Here is a 21,623-nt window from a genome sequence, read left to right on the forward strand (position 1 = left end):
ATGGTAAAGGCAGTGTGAAAATAAGAATCTTTTCAAATTTAGGCACCAATTTTGAACGAAATAGTTACTTGGTTGTATTGACCACAGTATTACATTGCTATCTAACTTTATTCACACTAGAAGGAAATATGAGTTGAACTCGGCAAGATACGAACTAGAAACTAATGCTTTAACAGCACAGACCATCTGTCTACTGTAATTACACGCACACACATATCTAATAACAGTTTGATTCAGTGCCATATGACTTAAAGTTCGTAAGCGCCTGAGACATAGATTTTTTTACATTATATCTCTTTGTTTATTCCTCTTGAATTAATTTTCGAAAATTCTTTTCTGTGATTGTTATTATCACTTGACAGAACACGTGCTGCATTTACACATGTGCATATGTTGTCGATCACGGAAGTTTCACCTTGTTATATAATGTGCGTTGTAACATATCTTTTGTGAAATACTGTACAATAAGTAAAATTCATGTCGATTTGTATAACTTGTTAGTTAACAAAAAACACATTATTTCGGAGTTTTCTGAGGAAAACATTAATATTCAAAATGAACTTATTTTATGTATAACATTGGATACAAAGCTTGAATTTTGAGCTCAGAACTCTATTCTAATAGTATTTTGAGTTTAACTTTTACTTTAGCAAAACACTCATCTGACTGAAGTAAAAAAAACAACAAAAAAAACATCGTCTTTTAATACTTTCAATTTGTGTCTCCCTTCAATGACCACCAGTATGATTTTCATAAAGCCAAATCTATTGGTGATCTACTCTCCTGTATTATTAACATGTGGGTACATGCTCGAAGGAATTTAGTGAAAGCGATGTTATTGTTCTTGATATCAGTTTTTCTAATGTATGTATCTAGTGAGCGAACTTCTAATCGAAATGTCCATCTCTGGGTTCAACTGGTTGGTCATATCTTAGATCAGTAGATTTCGATTAGGTAGTCCCATTGCTCTTACTCCGATTTTGTCGAACACACTTTCAAAAATAACTGTTTGCTGTTTACAACATAACATTCAGTATGTATGCAAATCCCACCATACGCATCCACACACATCATGCAGAAATGAAGTGGCATGTATATGAATATGTTTATATATATATATATATATATATATATATATATATATATATATATATATAAATGTATGTATTATGTATGCATGTATGTATGTATAAGCGAATAAATGATAAAAAATACAGGAAGAACCAACAAGACTCAATTAAACGTACATTGTGAATATATTAGATTTAAAGTTTTAGATGAAAAATAGGAGTAGAAACGATGTTTCGAGCATGGCTCATCGTCGGATAAAGGGAGAATTCTAGAGAGGAGGGAAAACCTTTTTCCACCAGGTCCCTCACTAATCACTATCTCCCGTCTCCCCTTCTGGATTTTCCTCCCTTCTCATATTTTTGCTGCAGGTTTTGGCTTAGAGCGGTTCAAGGCATTAATCACCGGTCTACCAATTTTTGTAAACCCAGAAGGTGTGGGGGAACAGCATCTTTTTTGGAACAATTTCTTTAATTGTATAACAATGGTAAAGGCAGTGTGAAAATAAGAATCTTTTCAAATTTAGGCACCAATTTTGAACGAAGTAGTTACTTGGTTGTATTGACCACAGTATTACATTGCTATCTAACTTTATTCACACTAGAAGGAAATAGGAGTTGAACTCGGCAAGATACGAACTAGAAACTAATGCTTTAACAGCACAGACCATCTGTCTACTGTAATTACACGCACACACATATCTAATAACAGTTTGATTCAGTGCCATATGACTTAAAGTTCGTAAGCGCCTGAGACATGTCCATCTCATCAGATAATATTCTTCTAATATCTTCTTCGATGGACTTGTTCTACGCGCCCACGAAGTATTTAAGCCATATGGAACTGAGTTAAAATTGTCTGATTCTTCAAAGACGCATCAAAATTAGTTTGTTGAAACAGGATTTCACATCAAGCGTCTTGCAAACCTAAAACAAGAATGAAATTATATAACTTCTACCCAGTGTGCTGACTGTTACTTTCTTTCGTTTGTCTTCTCATTCATATATATATATAATATATATATATATATATATATATATTATATATATATTATATATATATATAATATATATATATATATATATATATATATATATATAATATATATATACGTGTATATATATATATATATATATAAGAAAGTTGGTTTTGAAAAGCTAAACGCGAAACCGGTCTTTCTTCTAAACTATGATTGATTGATTGATTGATTCTAGTTTCAGCTTATGAGCTGTGGCCATGCTGGGGCACCGCCATTTGGTGTTGCTACTTCGTTTCACTTCATGAAGGCTTTCTAGCAACTGCTATTTGGTGCATGAGAGAGTTCGATGCAGCTGCCCTCATCTGCCCCTCCTGCCGTGAAGTTGGTTCATCTGGGACACCTGACAGGAAGAGATCCAGCTTCATTTTAAAGACCTCTGTATCCACCCCATGCAGGTCTCTCAGGTTCTTCGGGAGGATATTGAAGAGCTGTGGGCCTCGGAAGCCCAGGCTATCACAGAATCTTGTCCTACATCTTGATGGCAAGTTTGGAGTCCAAGGCACCACGCAGTGGCGCCCAGTTCTGGCATTTGCGTAACTCTCGATGCCAAAGTTCAGGACACTTCCCTCTAGGATCTTCCAGATGTATATTATGGCATATCTTTCCCGCCTACGCTCCAGGGAATATAATTTTAATCTCTTGAGTCTTTCCCAGTAGCTTACATTCTGCATAGAGGCTATCTTCTTCGTGTAGCTACGTTGGATCGCCTCGAGCTCTGTGATCAACTTGACACTGGATGGTGACCATAACTGAGAGCAGTAGTCAAAGTGGCTTAGGACAAGTGTCCTCCAGAGGACCATCATGGTTTCTTGTTCTCTTGTTCTAAAGGTTCTGAGGATCCATCCGGCCAGTCGTCTACATTTCATTGCCAATTTAGCAACATGTACACGAAAGGTTGCGTCATCACTCATGTAAATACCTAGGTCACGCACTGATTGTGCCTCTGGGATTGCTATTCCTCCGGGTCCAGTGTATTCATTGGGTATTGCATTTAGTTTTGCATGCTAATAGTATAGAGCTTGAAACTTTTCAGCATTAAACTGCATGCTATTCTTTTCGGCCCACTTGTATATTTTGTCTAGCTCACATTGCAGGTGTTTAGTGTCCTCAGGGTTCTGTATTGCCTGTGAAACTTTTGTATCATCTGCATAACTTGTGATCGTGGCTCTCTGCGTGGCTGAGGGCATGTCTGAGAGGGCCATTATGAACAGTAGTGGTCCCAGAAAGTGCCCTGCGGAACACCGCTCACTATTTGCGTGTTAATGGAAGTGGCCCCATTGGCCACTACCACCTGACTTCTATCTTTCAGAAAGTCATGAAGCCATTCTCCCAGTTTTCCAACTATGTTGAGATCACGCAGTTTGTGACATATCATTCCATGATCGACTTTATCAAAGGCCTTTGCAAAGTCGAGATATATCACTTCCACATTTGAGTGGTTGAGCAGCCGTTTCAGCACCCAGTCATAGTGTTGTAGGAGCTGAGTTAAACAGCTTCTCCCTGGTCGGAAACCATGTTGGGTGTCGGGCAGCAAGTCATTTTCTTCAAGGAAGGTGATCAGCTTCCTTCTGACTATTCGTTCCATGACCTTGCTGATGTGTGAGGTCAGAGAGATAGGTCTATAGTTCTTGGCTTCCGCTCTGCTACCTCCTTTATGAATGGGGCATATTTTACCTTCCTTCAGTTTTCTTGGAAGTTTGCCAGCCGCAAGGAAGCTCTGAAAGAGGAACTGCAGTGGTCTTGCTAGGACTCTCTTACATGCTTTTAGGAGGATTGCCGGGAATCCATCGGGGCCAGTAGCTGAGTCTGTTTTCATTTCATCTATAGCCTTGATTACATCGTCTTCCTTTATATCGATGTAATCTATCGTCGCCGCCTCTGATTTTATATCTGCAGTGGTAAAGAAGTCAGTTGGATTGGTGATTTGGAGATGCCCAAGGGGTGGAGTGAAAACACTCTTGAATTGCTCATTCAGTATTTCACTTACCCTCATTGGTTTTCCTGTAAGTGTGCCATCCTTTTCGTAGCTGTTTCTTTGGCATACCTGTAGAAAGCTCTGGGGTTAGATTTTATGTTGTCTATAGCCCAGGCTTCTTTGTCTGCTCTTTCCTTTTCATGGGAGAGTTGCAGACATTTTTCGATTTCCAACAGTTTTATTTTTAGGCGGGACTTTTCACTGCTTTCAATCTGTTTGTTTAGGCGATTTGAAAATTTTGTACGCCGTCTCATTAGAATTTTCCTCTCTCTGGGATTTTGTTCTTGTGTACAGTGGCCTTTCTCTCTGGGACACATTTGTAGCATATGGCTTGCATTACAGACATGAATTGTTGAAGTTTCACGTCGATGTCTGGCGACGAGAGACATTTAGGCCAGTTTTGTTTGAGGATCTCTTTCTCAATTTGTTTCCAGTTTGCCTTATGGTAGGTCAAGCTGGAAGATTCTGGGGGTTTCTTGTAGGCTGCATGTCCGTGCTCTCTTTTGGCCCGTACATGGTCAGCTCTATCATGTTGTGATCCGAGAGTAGTGTCGGTGTCACTTTCACATTATGGATGAGATCCATGTCCATTTGTGAAGCAGAGATCCAGTGTGTTACCTGCCCTGGTTGGTTGGAGTATTACCTGCTCCATGTACAGGGTGTTGATGAGGTTCAGGAGGGACCTCGCCTGTCCTCGTTCACATCTTGTCATTCCTGGGAGAGAAAGGCCCTCGGGCCATCTGACATTTGGCAGATGAAGTCTTCCATAAGAAGTACACTTATGTGTTGTTCTAATGTGGTTAGAACTTCTATTTTTATAAGGCAGTCTTCAAACTTGCCCACATGGCTTGGGGCATCTGGAGGACACACAACTGGAGCGATATGTAGCACACACAACTACATCAAGTTGCCTAGCCCTTTTTTTTTAAAGCCTAGCCAGGCTCATGGGCCCGGTTTCCTGGTTTCTATGGCGTATGTGTTCCCCAGCTGAATGGGACGCCAGTCCATCGCAGCGTTACTCGTTTTTGCCAGCTGAGTGGACAGGAGCAACGTGAAATGAAGTGTTTTGCTCAAGAACACTACGCGCCGCCCAGTCTAGGAATCGAAACCACAATCTTTCGATCACGATGCTGACACCCTAACCACTAAGCCACGCGCCTCCATGTCATTGTAAGGAAAAAAATTGTTAATATTCTTCAGACATATTGACGCAAATATATATATTTTTTAACCTTTAAGCCTGCTGTAGTTTTTTCACTTTTTACTATTTTATATATATATATATATATATTTCAACAATTGAGGGTAAAATTAATTAATTATTAATCAATTTCACCAAGTATTCAGTATGCAAAGGGACCATTTAAGGCGAATTCAAATTATTACATTATATAAAAGGGCTTAGTAAAATAAATTACTTTGCCGCATACTGAACTCATTAGAAATAGTAGCTAAAAAAACTTTTTTAAAACTATTTCTAATACTTAAAGAAAACCTCTCTCATATAGTGTTTGCTCAATTCAACTCACGAAAGTATGGGGGTAAGACATAAAAAATCAAATGCAAAGGTTATTTGAGAACGTACGTTTCAAGATTAGTCAACTCGACATTTCTATCATCAGCTCAGAACTCCTTGGTTTGGATTTGAAAACACTGAAAGTGGGAGCATACCCTTTCGGCTTCTTATCGCTTCTGAAGATCTGCTCGAACTAACAGTGCCAGCAAACTCAAATATGCAAGCGAAGAATTCAAGCGAAGATCTTCAGAAGCGATAGAAGCCGAAAGGGTATGCTCCCACTTTCAGTGTTTTCAAATCCAAACCAAGGAGTTCTGAGCTGATGAAGAAATGTCGAGTTGACTAATCTTGAAACGTACGTTCTCAAATAACCTTTGCATTTGATTTTTTAATGTATTTACCCCCATACTTTCGTGAGTTGAATTGAGCAAACACTATATGAGAGAGGTTTTCTTTAAGTATTAGAAATAGTTTTAAAAAAGTTTTTTTTCTACTATTTCTAATGAGTTCAGTATGCGGCAAAGTAATTTATTTTACTAAGCCCTTTTATATAATGTAATAATTTGAATTCGCCTTAAATGGTCCCTTTGCATACTGAATACTTGGTGAAATTGATTAATAATTAATTAATTTTACCCTCAATTGTTGAAATTATAATTCATCTCTCTCTATTTAATGCCTCGGATTTTACCGAAAAAAAAGCATAGTGTTTACTGATTTTAACCCACGCTGGTGGAAAGGAGAGAGCAGAAATTCTTCGCTTGCATATTTGAGTTTGCTGGCACTGTTAGTTTCGAGCAGATCTTCAGAAGCGATAAGAAGCCGAAAGGGTATGCTCCCACTTTCAGTGTTTTCAAATCCAAACCAAGGAGTTCTGAGCTGATGATAGAAATGTCGAGTTGACTAATCTTGAAACGTACGTTCTCAAATAACCTTTGCATTGATTTTTTAATGTCTTTACCCCCCCTACTTTCGTGAGTTGAATTGAGCAAACACTATATGAGAGAGGTTTTCTTTATATATAATATAATATATATATATATATATATATATATATATTATGTTACTTGTTTCAGTCTTTTGACTGCGGCCATACTTATAACAGAACCAATTTTACATAATCAATTGGTTACACAATACTTTTGTGGAGCATAAATTTATTATTCCTTAACAAAAATATTATTGACAGTGACTTCGAAATTCGGTCATCGTCGAAGATGGCTTAGCTGCCCGAAACTTCGAAGACTCTACCAATAATATTTTTGTTTAAGAATAATAAATGTATATATATTATATACATATACAGTCTCCGGACTACCTCCTCCTTTCTCTTTTCCTCCTCTCTAGAATTCTCCCTTTATATCCGACGATGAGCCATGCTCGAACATCGTTTCTACTCCTATTTTTCACCTAAACTTTAAATCTAATATATTCACAATGTACGTTTAATTGAGTCTTGTTGTTCTTCCTGTATTTTTTATCATTTATTCGCCTATACATACATACATGCATACATACATACATACATTTATATATATATATATATATATATATATATATTATATATATATATATATATATATATATATATAAACATATTCACATACATGCCACTTCATTTCTGCATGATGTGTGTGGATTTGCATACATACTGAATGTTATGTTGTAAACAGCAAACATTATTTTTGAAAGTGTGTTCGACAAAATCGGAGTAAGAGCAATGGGACTACCTAATCGAAATCTACTGATCTAAGATATGACCAACCAGTTGAACCGAGATGGACATTTCGATTAGAAGTTCGCTCACTAGACACATACATTAGAAAAACTGATATCAAGAACAATAACATCGCTTTCACTAAATTCCTTCGAGCATGCACCCACATGTTAATAATACAGGAGAGTAGATCACCAATAGATTTGGCTTTATGAAAATCATACTGGTGGTCATTGAAGGGAGACACAATTGAAAGTATTAAAAGACGATTTTTTTTTTTGTTGTTTTTTTTACTTCAGTCAGATGAGTGTTTTGCTAAAGTAAAAGTTAAACTCAAAATACTATTAGAATAGAGTTCTGAGCTCAAAATTCAAGCTTTGTATCCAATGTTATACATAAAATAAGTTCATTTTGAATATTAATGTTTTCCTCAGAAAACCCCGAAATAATGTGTTTTTTGTTAACTAACAAGTTATGCAAGTCGACATGAATTTTACTTATTGTACAGTATTTCACAAAAGATATGTTACAACGCACATTATATAACAAGGTGAAACTTCCGTGATCGACAACATATGCACATGTGTAAATGCAGCACGTGTTCTGTCAAGTGATAATAACAATCACAGAAAAGAATTTTCGAAAATTAATTCAAGAGGAATAAACAAAGAGATATAATGTAAAAAAAATCGTAGGATTGGCCGCCTGGGTGGAGAAAAAACAGAAAATGTATATAATTAGACAGTTGCCTATAATTAGATACTGCATATAACAATAGTTGTTGAATAAATTAAATCGATGTGCAATATATTCCCACCTTACGTTTCAAAAAATTTCTATATATACTGAGCTAACTCGATCACATACCACTCTCAGGTTAACTTATCCTGGAAGCACACAGAAACAAGTGAAGGTAAGTGACTTACACTGTTATGACATTTCGATACAGCAGTAATACTTAAGGTGTAATTCAGGCATGGGCAACCTATTTCCAGAAGCAGGCTGCATGAGATGGCTCATTTTCAGGCGGGCTGCACAATCAAAAATTCCAAGGTAATTTTTCGTTAAAAATCAGCGCCGAGAAGTATATATATATATATATATTATATATATAATTTTGAAGATAATGTTACCAGAGTCTTATGAGACAATGTTTACCAAGACTAACCAATTTTCATTGAGAAGAACAGGCGTATAGTTATTACAGTAAACGTAATATTAATTTTCATCTCTTCAAAAGCTGCGTGGTATCTTCTTCGCCAAATTTATGCTGAAATATTTAAAATTTAATTAAATTAAACAGAAGTAATCAAATCATACGAAACTGGCGGTATATGATGGTATGTACGCCGGCCCTTCAATCCAACTGAATTAATTATTCTTTTATGTTTCTTTAATCAGCCCACTTTAATTTCTTTCATGTTTATGTGTTTAAACTTCAGGTTAATCGACTTAAAAGATAAACAATAAATGAATACATATACATTTATAGCATATAAAGTACAATATATATTGGTATCATTTCTCAAAATTTCCAACAGATTTCTCTTTGCATTGCCGCAAAGTTAGAAAAGGCTTTTTCAAAAAGATTATTGTCCACAGCTCGAAAAATTTCTCTCCTACCGACAGATATTCATTTTATTTTCAAAAGTATGTCCTGATAAATGTTTCTACGTTAATGAATCAAGCAAAAATCATTTGGAACGACATCTCGCTCATATGACGAACATGAGAGCGAAGCAAAGCCAGAAAATTCAATTTTCGTATATGTATTGCCGAAATAGAGACAGCAGCTGTTTCTGTTTCAATAATTCTTCTGTACACAATCATTAAAATAGCAAAGTGGAATGTTTCGAAATTTTGGACATTTTCCATACCTCACTGGAGTAGTCTGATTAGTTTATATTTTCATGGGAGATTATACTTTTAATGTATAATCCATATTTGGCTGTATGCATATGCTTATGTGGTGGCCAGATGGCAGTCGTAAGAAACTCGGATAATTTGACTGGCAGTATTCGTTCTGGATTCCTGCGCGATGAGTTCAAATACCAACGGTGTCAACTTTGTCTTTCACCATTTCTTTGTCGATGAACAAGGTCCCAGTCCCGTACTGATTTTGAATCTTCACTTTCTCTCTTTCTCTCTATTTCCCAATTTCTCTTTCTGGAAGAAAGCAGCTATTGTCAGACTCAGAGGTAGATAGGCCCCGCCAGGTCTAAAAGTGCCCACGATTAGCTCTATGTCACATTGTCGCTCCAAAGATTCAATTAGAAGTTGATGGGCCTACGGCACGGAATGGCGTATGCTTGTGTATCTTATTCTTATGGAATTCAAATAAGATGTCTGTCTATCTATGAATTTGAGATCTTGCAATAAAATGAAAGTAAACTGAATATTTACAAAGTTCTGGATCATTTAAAGAAAATTCTAAACTTCGCAGTAGAAACCAAAGTTTCTTCTTGAAATTCAGTTGTTTTGGATCTGGGACAGTGATGTACATATTTTGAAATTTCAAGAAATAATTTCTTCTGCGAAACATCCATTCTTCATGTCCACAATATGTCGCTAGACAAGGCATTTTAATTAAACCAGCCCACTTCACTCATTAGTAAGCAGGTTGAGCTGGTATTATAATTCATAATTTATTGATGAAGTTAGTAATTCTTTGGTTAGCAGTGCCCAGCGTCTTAAAGCAGAAACTGCAAAGAAACGCTCCTATTGATCTACAGGATTTGGAAAAAGATCAGTTGAATTAGTAGAGCTCCTACATTGCTAATTTCATTTTTTTTAAGTACCGATTTTTGAAAATTATCAGTTAATAATGTTTTCTCTTCGTTTTATTTGATTTTCAGAAATGAATCGTCTGTACTTTGCATTCATTGTACTGCTCAATATTGTCTATGCGAGTCCGCAGTCAGGAAGATTTGTTCAGGATTGTTATAATAAACTGTGCGATTCTAACAACCAGCAGCCTAAACAAAGTATCCACCGATTGCAGTATTGCGTTTATAAATTGCAACTCACTAAGCCATGTTTTAAATGGCCAACAAAGAATAAATATTCTGAAAGACCGCCTCCGTCAAGCTGGAGAACTCCTCAAGCGCCAAGAATAAGGAAGGAATATAGGTTGCTCAGTGAACGTGAAAGATATGATTTCCATCGTAGTGTTTATCTTTTAAAACGAGATACGGTAAGAATATTTTGTTGCATATTTTGTTGTGTGTGACTGTGTAAGTGTGTGTGTGTGTGTGTGTGTGTGTGTGTGTGTGTGTGTGTGTGTGTGTGTGTGTGTGTGCGTGTGTGTGTGTGTGTGTGTGCGTGTGTGTGTGTTTCACCTTCATATTTTTCACATTAACTTCATGTCTTAGAAAGAGAACTCTGAAGTGAATATATCGTATTAAAGCGGAGTTTTTATATGTGACTATAGCATTATGACTCCTTTTTACTCCAACAATCATAGCTAACAGAGATGAGCTTGTTCCAGCGAAACAGATATACATCTATGCCAATGATTTACACCCACCCATACGTGTGTGTGTGTGTGTGTGTGTGTGTGTGTGTGTACGTGCATATATATATATATATATATATACATATATATACCACACAGACACACAGATACAGAGACACGGAGACACACACACACACACATACAGATATGTGTGTGTGTATGTGTGTGTGTGTGTGTGTGTGTGTGTGTGTGTGTGTGTGTTTGTGTGTGTGTGTGTGAGTGTGTGTGCGTGTATGGTTGTTTAATATATATATATTCATATACTGTATCCCCATACCAAAGATGACATTGTTGAAGAATCGTCAACCATAACTTGATCCTCTCTCTCTCTCTCTCTCTCTCTCTCTCTCTCTCTCTCTCTCTCTCTCTCGATCTTTAAAAAGAATCAGTGTCCTGGTCAAAGAAAAAGTGAAATATATTTGATGTGAAGGGAAAATATCAAAATCAAAGTAACTACAAAAATACATCATATATACTTTCGAATAAACCTCAATGAACGTTAGTTGCGCCCCAATCATTATTTTTCTTATTGTTTCACTTACAGAGACTGTCACCAAATGTATACGATGCCACCGCCTTCCTGCACATTGGTGATACTGCAAGAAATGCCCACGGTGGACCTTCATTTCTTCTCTGGCACAGAATCTATTTGAAAATGTAAGCCATGCAATCAAACATTACTTTCCATTTCTTTCTTTGTTTTCTCTCTTTCTTTATTTATTTATTTGTTTTCTTCTTCTTTTGCGTTTTTTTCTTGCTTTTCTTTTACTTTGCTATATTCTTCCATTCTCTGTCTTGTCCTTGAGTTGTTTTGTTTTACGGATATTTTATTTTATTATTTTCGTACACTTAGTTTTCTTTCTTTTCTATTGTATTCTTTACCGATGTTTCCCTTTTTGTCTGAGTTCTCTATCATTAATTTCAACCACGCAAGTCGAAAAGGAAGCCTCTATGTAATTGCTGGACGTACACGAAATATTACCCAATTCTCCCTCAAAAAAACACCTACTGTTTTATTTTTTATAGAAAACAAAAGATGATAAATTCGAGCATGTATGATTAGATATAATTTATGAAAATAAAGTGGGATAGCATTGAAAATGCTTTTATTCAAGAAAACCATTCTCTATGTCTAACATTAAGGCAAAACTCTGTAAAGATTTATTACAGTATGATATGTCATCATTCTTTTGCTCACTGGCTTGGCTACTATAGCCTACCGCAATTCGTTATGTATTACTCCAAAAACAAATTTCGTAGCCTCCGAATTCACGTAATCCATCCTGGTTTACCAATTTTCCACTCTATTTCCCCAAACTCCGCCACATCTCAATCTTCCTTACAAACTACCTATTAATATTTCGCATTTCACCGACGAAGGTATTCTGCCTGAAACGTTAAAATTGCTGCTGATAACAAAATGATTTCTTCTACTTCGCGAAATGTTTTAGAAATAAATGTTTTTCTATTCTTTAGTTTAAGAGTAATAGATCTGAAAATATTATGCAGTGCTCATCATTTATATTTTGAAGTAAGTAATGGACGGATAGGTTGATATCTTGAATAGTTATTTAGATACAAGAATTAGTTATGCCACTTAGCTGTATATATTTAGAACTAGGTGGTATCAAAAAGTTCCAAGATTAGTTCTGTAGGCGCCAACTGATGGCAGGATGGCAGAACACGGTTGCGTGCACAGTGAGAGCTAGCAGTGACTTTCATGAGGCAGTGTGCCGAGTGACATGACTGTGTTTACTTTGCAAGTTGTAGAATTTATTCTTCTGTGATCACGTGTATGCTGTAGTCAGCGATTTTGTCATGGACAGGAAGTTGGAACCAGGAGCCAACATGAAATTTTGCGTTAAACTTGGGAAGTCCGCTACAGAGACATTCAGCATGCTTCGGCAACCTTACGGCTACGAGGCAATGGGCCGTACGCAAAGATTCGAGTGACGCGAGCGCTTCAAAAGCGGGAAAATATCACTGGAAAACGATGAGCGATCTGGAAGATCTGTCACGAGCGTCGACCCAGAAATGTGGAGAAAATTCATTAGCTTGTGCTTGAGGATCGTCTGAAGACAGTCAACGATATTGCTGATGTTGTTGGCCTGTGGTATGCGTCCGTGCAGGCAATCCTAACATCTGAATTGAACATGCAGCGTGTCTCTGCCAAGTCTGTGTACCGTCTGCTGATCACTGCGCAGAAAGGACATCACTTCGAAGTCTGTCAGGATCTCCGCCAGTGCACCGCTGATGACCTATCCTTCATGTCAAGGGTCATCACCGGTGACGAGAGTTGGGTCTACGGGTGCATCCCTAAGTAAACGCGGCAGTCGCCGCGATGGAGCAGCCCTTCATATCCACGACCGAAGGCTCGACAGAGCCGAAGCTCAGTTAAGAACATGCTCATCGTTTTTTTTCTTGTTTTTTTTTTACATCCGTGCTATTGTGCATCGAGAATTCGTCCCACAGGGCCAGACCGTCAATCGAGAGTTTCACTGCGGCGTTTTGAAGCGGTTGAGGGAGAACATTTGACGAAAGCGACGGATTTGTGGAGTTCGAAGAACTGGATTTTTCGTCCGAAACAGCGTGGTATCGCTTCCGCACCCGCCCTATTCGCCAGATTTAGCACCAGCAGACTTCCATCTTTTCTCCAAAATGAAAAGACAGTCCAAAGGTTGCCGTTTTAACACCGTTGTTGAGATCCAGAGCGGATGGCAGAAGCTCTTCGACTCACTTACGGAAAACGACTTCCAGGCCGGATTACAAAAGTGATAGGAAAGCTAGGACCGATGTATTTCTGCGCAAGTGACTATTTCGAAGGAGATGATGTTAAAACTTAAGTAAATAAGTTATTTTTTTATTAAACATAATTAGTCGTCCGTGAACTTTTTGATACTACCTCGTAATCTAAGTAAATTCGACTGTTGAGAGCTAGAAATCTCAGAGTACGAGAATCTCAACCGTTAATCCTTGCTTGCCAAGAGACATCAGTATACTAAAAATTTAATCAAGTCCAGTGTTCGAACATTTTCTAAGAAATATAGTTACTCGCTCGATTAAATATTGATCGATAAATGTAAATATGCATTGAAATATATTTTCTACGTATTAAATTGAGTTTACATTTTTTATTTTAGGATGGAAGATGCTCTTCGTGAAAAAGTACCAGGTGTAACAATTCCATTTTGGGATCCAACTCTTGACAGTCATCTTTCTAATCCTCGAGATTCCACTATGTGGTCAGATGAGTTAATGGGAACTATCAATGGTTTCGTCACTAAAGGGGCGTTTGCTAACTGGAAAACACCAGCTGGTACTCTAATAAGGAACGGGGGTTTCATTACAAGGTTACCGACAAGTAGTAACATCGAAGATGTTCTCACTCGAACGAAACTCGAAGAGATCTCTGAACCTAATGCGCAAGAACGATATAACTTGGAATTCCTGCATAATTCTATGCATGTTGTTATTGGAGGTCACATGGGTTCGGTACCATCATCACCCATGGACCCAATTTTCTGGCTAGTCCACAGTTACATAGAACTTGTCAACGCGCGTTTCAATGAAAACCAAAGGCGACACAACGTTAATCCCGCAACAGATTATCCTTCGGATTATGGTTTAAATGTTTACGCTCCCAATCAAAGTATTGGTCTTATGAATTTAACCGTTTTAGAGGCATTAAGAGAAACTGAAAGTTACACTAATATTTACAAATATGACTATAGTTACTTGGGAAACTGTGCTCTCAATCCAAATTTATGTAATTCTCCATACCTAACCTGCAATAATGGTAGATGCGAGTCGAAATCTAAAAACTCAACTCGTTGCAGTACTTTAATTCCCTATCAGAATATGTTTTGTATCAACCGTAGATGCGATGTAGATGAATGGGCATTTATTCCGGTTGAAATTATTTACGAACGACCTTTCGACACGATGAAATTTGGAAATTTTCCTATTAAAAATGGTCTGCCGAATTTGCTGAATGATCTGTACGATGATAATCAACCCCTAAATTCCTCGTCCGGTAACTCAACTGGAAATAATTGTCAAAACAGTAAGTGCTGTGGTCCAGCAGGAAGACTCAACGTGCAAGCTAGTGGTATAAATTATTTTGGAACCTATCAAGAAATGGTGGTACTTGACCGTAGATTAGCTGTATCATCGGATATCACCTATATCGGTATCAGAAACCCCGAAAGAAACGCCAGTGTAGTTTTTATTACAGCTTCAGAACAATGTGGAAGAATATGTCGTCCTTCTTGTTTAGTGCCGGGTTCAAATCCACCGAGATACACACCATGTATAGGACTGTTGAACGTAACACGTAACAATGCTACTATGTACGGTAAAACACTCGCAGAAGCTTACATGAAAGTGTGGGATTATAGAAACCAGATACGACCGAAACTGAGACATGAAAATATTCCGATAGTGTTCCATTGTGATGACAGCCGGTGGCCATTTAACAACAACACCAATACAACAACAACTGCATCACCGTCGACAAGAGCAACGACTACAACAGCGACAACAACAACGACAACAACAACAACCACAACACTATATACCACTGCATCTACAACAACACGTGTGTATTGGCCAATTAGACCGTCACCTAAAAGTAAGTAATAATGGACTTCGTTATCGTCTGTAATTGTCAGCATCTGCTCTTGTTACGGGGTTGAGGGTAGGCCAGTGTGGATCATATTAACATTTGTGTCTTTGTAAGTGTAGTTCTAATGTGCATATTGAGAGTAGTTGTGTAATACATATATAAAAATAGTTCTTGATTGTTTTGTACTATTTCAATATTTTGTTGCTCTTCAAGCCAAGAAAATATTCGACAATTTCTCATACAGGCATTAAGCTCACCAGTAGGTGTGGGAAATAGCATCTTTTGGGGAGAATTTCTTTTAATTATATAACAACGGTAAATGCAGTGTGAAAATAAGAATCGTTTCAAATTTTGAATGAAGTAGTTACTCGATTATATTGACCACAGTATTACACTGCTACTTATGAAGATATATAAGATAGAGCTCAATTCGGCAAAATGTGTGTGTGTGTGTGTGTGTGTGTGTGTGTGCGCAAAGTCGCGTCGTCTTGTGGTTTGGGTGTTGCCAGAACATGGGTTCGATTCCCGGATCGGATGGTGCGTTGTGTTCTTAAGCAAAACACTTCATCTCATGTCGCTTTGCGGCTGGAAGTGACAAAATCGTTGGTGCATCGGCATAAATGCTTTACGGTATATTCTGAGTTCAAATCCCACCTGCGTGGAGAAAGTAATAAGAAACCACACCAGTCCGCATCCCAAGCCTAGTCATGGTAGCTGAAGTTCCAGTAATCAACTTAACAGCAGCAAGGGACGATACGGTTCTTCACGGACCATATAGAGAGTGTTGAAGAAGCTCATATGCACAAGACCGGCGAGCTGGCAGAAACGTTAGCACGTCGGGCGAAATGCGTAACCGTATTTCGTCTGCCGTTACGTTCTGAGTTCAAATTCCGCCAAGGTCGACTTTGCCTTTCATCCTTTCGGGGTCGATAAATTAAGTACCAGTTACGCACTGGGGTCGATATAATCGACTTAATCCGTTTGTCTGTCCTTGTTTGTCCCCTCTGTGTTTAGCCCCTTGTGGGTAGTAAAGAAATATATATATATACATGTATTGATGCATATATATATATATGCATATATACATGTATATATATATATATATATATATATATATGTCTGTGTGTGTGTGTGTGTGTGTGTGTGTGTGTGTGTGTGTGTGTAGGGGCCATATCTACCTACATATATATAGCTGTTAGATAATTGTCCTGATCATGGACATAATGAAGCACTAGTTACATACGGCACAACTCGCCAAACTCTCATCATTTTTCACGGAGTATATAAGTACTGAAAAAGAGGAAATGTACCTAGGGTCATTCGGAACTTCATATATTCTTGATAAACACGACTACCAAGGCAATGTTATTTCCTTGTACCTAGCCTATAATCGCCTATTCATTCATGCAGCTCACCAAGACATTTTGCTTTGTAATGAATTTCAGTTGCTATGTTTGTCTTTTCTCCTAATGTTTTTACTTCTCTATTGCAGAATGCTACATCAACCAGAATTGTGCCATTGCCAAAGGATGTGACTGTATATCGATGGACAAACAGCCTTGCATACAAAAGTGTTCCCATTACGCTTTATGTGTATATGGCTCTTACATAGTATCTTCCTGTGGCTACGGTAGAAGGTATGAACCCTATTTAAGAAGATGCATCCCGGGACGTTGTCAACATTAAATGTAAGGCTGCTGACACTCTTATAAAGCAATATTCCCAACGAAATAAAAGATGAATTTTCTTCCACGTTTGACTTTTACAGAGTAATGTTTAGAGGAGGACATTCTCCAACAGCATTACCTGAGTTCATTTCTAGCTGAATGAGCGGGACGATGGATAATGATGTGAAAGTGAATTTGGAAATGGAGAATGAATGAACGAATGACTGAACGAATTAACGAATGAACGAACGAACGAGCGAGCGAGGGATCTCTGTGGGATCTGGTACTAGTTTTAAATAGAAACCTGTTGAACGAGTTTCTGATTTGCTTACTATTTTTTTTGTCATCATTCATTTTTCACAACATTTATTTTTTGTGTAAACACATCTAATCTAATATCTAAATAAAATCATAATAAACTCATAAAATTTCTTCTGAGTTTTTAATTATCTTACATGGAAGTGGCGAAAGTGATAAAAAGAATTTGGAATTAAATAAAAATATTGCCTTCTGATTTCTAATCACTCATTTCGGAAATTACCCAAACAAGTTAATCAGGATTGAAGCGATAAAATATTTAGTTATTATAAACATCTGATCGACGTATTATGTCCTGTCTATATCGTTGATACAAGACAATATTTGTATGTAGTGAAAGCATTAAACCTAAGAAAATTGTGTAATATTGGATTAAGTGTGCTAAATATTTGTTTTTGTCCCTCAAAATCAAAATTCTAAACCTGCCAAAATTGGTATCTTATTTTTGTACTTGATAAAATAACGGTTTCAAATTTTGGCACAAGGCCAGCAATTTTAGAGGTGGCGGCAAGACGATTACATCGACTTCCCCAGTGTTGAACTGGTATTTATTTCATCGGCCCCGAAAAGTTGATGTAAGACAAAGTCATCTGCGGCGGAATATGAACTCAGAACGTAAGGCCAGACGAAATGCCGTGAAGCATTTAGTCCGGCGTGCTAACGATTCTGCCTGCTCGCCGCCTTCTTACATTATCAAATAATTCTTTCTATATTAGGCACAAGGCCTGAAATTTTGAGGTGGGTGGGGATGGGGTGGTTAAGTCGATAAGATTGACCCCAGTACTCAACTGTTACTAAATTTATCAACCCCGAAAGGACCCCGAAAGGCAAAGATGACCTCAGCGGAATTCAAACTCAGAATGTAAAGACGGACGAAATGCCGCGAAGCATTTTGTCCGGCGTGCTAACGATTCGGCCAGCTCACCGCTTTCTTACATTATCAAATCTTTATATTTTTATATATAAAAGTGAGGTTGTGTGCTGTCTGTCTCCTACGATTTAGATTCATAACTACTCCCACATTTTGCAGTGCAGTTTAACCAAAACCGGGTATCTTATAGTCGTGATTCATGTCGAGCCCTTCTGGGTATTAGCGCGCGTCTACGATGAGTAAAAAAATTTACCATCAATTTTTCCCATTTTTAATGCAGTTTTGGCATATATAAGGGAAGTAACTCTCTAAAAATGTATTATTAAATCTCAGAACGTAAAAAGCTACAGTAACACTCTCCCCTTTGTGGTTAGCCATATTGAGATGGCTATTATACTTTACATCTCTAAAAATGCTTATATAGTTATTTCCCTTACAAATCCGAGCAACGCCGGGCGATACTGCTAGTAATAACATGAAATAATAAACTAGGATCACCTACATGACTTACCTTACATTTTCGCGTTACAGATATAGAGAGACAGGGGAGAGAGAAAATTATCTAGAAAAACAGACAAACAGACAAACAGACAGACAAGCGGAGAGCAAATAGAATGTCATGCGATATTTCTTCCGACTCTTTACGTTCTGGATTCAGTCACGTTGAGTTTGATTTTGTCCTCCATCGTTTCAAGGTAGATAAAATAAGAACAAGTCAAGTACTGGGGTCGATGCAGTCGACTAACCCTCTCCCTCTAAAATTGCTGGCCTTGTGTCAAAATTTGAAGCAATTAAAGGCGGTGAGCAGGTAAAAATCATTAGAGCATCGAACCAAATGCTTAGTGGCATTTCTTCCGGCTCTTTACGTTTTAAGTTCAAATATCACCCAGATTATCTTTGCCTTTCATCCTTAAAATATAATCGACTAACCACTCCCTCTAAACTCACTTGCATTGTGCCAAAATGTGAAACCTAGATAGATAGATATATAGATAGATAGATAAGTTTCTTTATTGGCCACACAGGGCTGCACACAGATGGGACAAGTTACAAGGTAGAGCTTTTCTTTTGGGGGATGAAAAAAACAAAAGAAAAAAAAAGGGGTGGCGTAGGTTTTCGATCAAGAGGGATCGTAAAAGGGAAGAAAAGAACAAAAAAAATAAATAAATAAATAAATAAATAAAATAAAAAATAAAAAGAATAAAAAGAAGAAAAAAAAGAAAAGGAAAAGGAACAAAAGAAAAGAGAAATGAAAAAGAATAGATAGATAGATAGATAGATAGATAGATAGATAGATAGATAGATAGATAGATAGATAGATAGATAGATAGATAGATAGATAGATAGATAGATAGGCAGGCAGATAGGGAGAGAGTTTAATTCAGTCAGATAATGTCATTAAGCTCAACATTCAAAGTTTCCACGTGTAAATGTAACATGCGTTGTTAGTCAACCATGATGCAGCTAAGATTGTTGAAAATAAAAACAAAAAAGAGAAGATATTTCAACAGATGGACGCATACTTTTTATTTGCTTGCACGATAATGTTTTGATACCGTGTGACTTTTAATCACTGATCAACGAAATGCAAACACTTTGTAAGGTTTGGTGAGGCAAGGGGGAAAAAATTAAGGAGTCTGAGATAAAAGATATAATCTGATGTCAGCATACATATTCACGTTTACGAATACACACACACACACACACACACACACACACACACACACACACACACACACACACACACACACACACACACACACACACACACACATATAAAAGTGAGGCTGTGTGGTGTCTGTCTCCTATGATTTAGATTCATAACTACTCCCATATTTTGCGGTGCAGTTTAACCAAAAGCGGGTATCTTATAGTCGTGATTCATATCGAGCCCTTCTGGGTATTAGCGCGCGTCTACGATCAGTCTACGATTAAAAAAAAAATTTACCATCATTTTTTTCCCATTTTTAATTCCTTTTTTTTTTTGCTATTATATAAGGGAAGTAACTCTCTAAAAATGTATTATTAAATCTCAGAACATAAAAAGCTACAGTAACACTCTCCCCTTTGTGGTTAGCCATATTGAGATGGCTATTATACTTTACATCTCTAAAAATGCTTATATAGTTATTTCCCTTACAAATCCGAGCAACGCCGGGCGATACTGCTAGTAATATATAAATCCCGTCCTGTCTGTCTGTTTTTTATGCGCTTATAACTCGAGTATTGTTCATCCGATCACGCTGAAATTTTAAACATGAATACACGAGAGAGTGGGGCGTTCTGTAATCTAAAAAGATTTTCAAAATTGTCAGTTTCAAAGTGAGAATCGCTATTTTTGTAATATTTTTGTCCTGTTTCTTCCGCCATCCTGTTCATTAACCGACGTTCTAAACAATTCATTTCTACATTTTCATATTTAAATGACAGTTATATTTAAATAAAGCTTGCTATTTGTTAATACAGTCTCATTTTGATTTAAATATTAGTCCACGAACAACGGTACTCATTTCTGCGTTTTCCCGTTTTTGTAAGCAGCTACAAAAAAATCGATATCACTCTAACTTTAATTAACTGTAATCAATCACGTGCATTCGCGGTCAAATGTGTTCTTACAGTTGTTTTTCGTGCAATAAACCAGCTGACTTGATAAACTACTAGGAAAAGACATTACTTTAAGTGAGCAAAAAAAGTGAAACTAAAGCAAATAAATAACTGGTGATTACTCAGTTTTCTGAAGATATTTTCGACAATATTCAATTGAAAATAGAAAAGACTAATTGATTGCTTATAAAACGTGAAAAATTTGATGGGGTTACATCTAAAACCTTGCCTAACATTTTTCACTCAACTTTTTGAGATGAAATTGATTTGCAAAGAATATGCCTTATGTTATTTTATTGCACATTGTGATATTTCACCCCCGAGTTTCAACTCTTTTTTCGTTAGTTTTTGAGAGAAGAGAGACTTCCCTAAGCTTTTTTGCGCCTTTATTTAGTAGCAGTTTTTGACCGCGAATGCACATGGTTAATTACAGTTAATTAATTTGAACGCTTTGAGAACGGCGAGAGAGACAGGGAAAGCCGTTTACACTTGAAGGAAACCAGGCCAGAAGTGTTTTCAGAGTTTATGCACAATGTAAGATTCCAATAATATTTTTGAGTAAACACTATCTGGGAGATTTTTCTTATAGTAGAAGAAATGGCTAAAAAAACTTTTTGGCTGCTATTTCTAAAAATTTCAGTATGTGGTGAAGTAAATTATTTTACTGAGCCCTAATTATATAACGTAATATTTTGAACATACCTTGAATG

General features: G+C 37.1%; 1 protein-coding gene across 4 annotated transcripts in view; it reads left to right on the plus strand.

Annotated features, from left to right (window-relative positions):
• LOC115209723 (putative tyrosinase-like protein tyr-1) overlaps nucleotides 1-21,623 on the plus strand; it is a 129,819-nt gene that overhangs the window by 90,628 nt on the left and 17,568 nt on the right. Inside the window, exons 1-6 of one of the 4 annotated variants that reach the window (XM_036501349.1) lie at nucleotides 8,067-8,228; nucleotides 10,171-10,508; nucleotides 11,374-11,486; nucleotides 13,970-15,326; nucleotides 15,378-15,459; nucleotides 16,946-17,539. In XM_036501349.1, the coding sequence (XP_036357242.1) occupies nucleotides 10,173-10,508; nucleotides 11,374-11,486; nucleotides 13,970-15,326; nucleotides 15,378-15,459; nucleotides 16,946-17,139 (2,082 nt within the window). In that variant the 5' untranslated portion in view covers nucleotides 8,067-8,228; nucleotides 10,171-10,172 and the 3' untranslated portion in view covers nucleotides 17,140-17,539. Of the gene's footprint in view, nucleotides 1-8,066; nucleotides 8,229-10,170; nucleotides 10,509-11,373; nucleotides 11,487-13,969; nucleotides 15,460-16,945; nucleotides 17,540-21,623 lie in introns of those variants that run through there. The other 3 variants (XM_029778220.2, XM_036501346.1, XM_036501348.1) reach the window with 3 other exon arrangements.

Source organism: Octopus sinensis, linkage group LG3, assembly GCF_006345805.1.
Source record: "Octopus sinensis linkage group LG3, ASM634580v1, whole genome shotgun sequence".
NCBI classification, from domain to species: domain Eukaryota; kingdom Metazoa; phylum Mollusca; class Cephalopoda; order Octopoda; family Octopodidae; genus Octopus; species Octopus sinensis.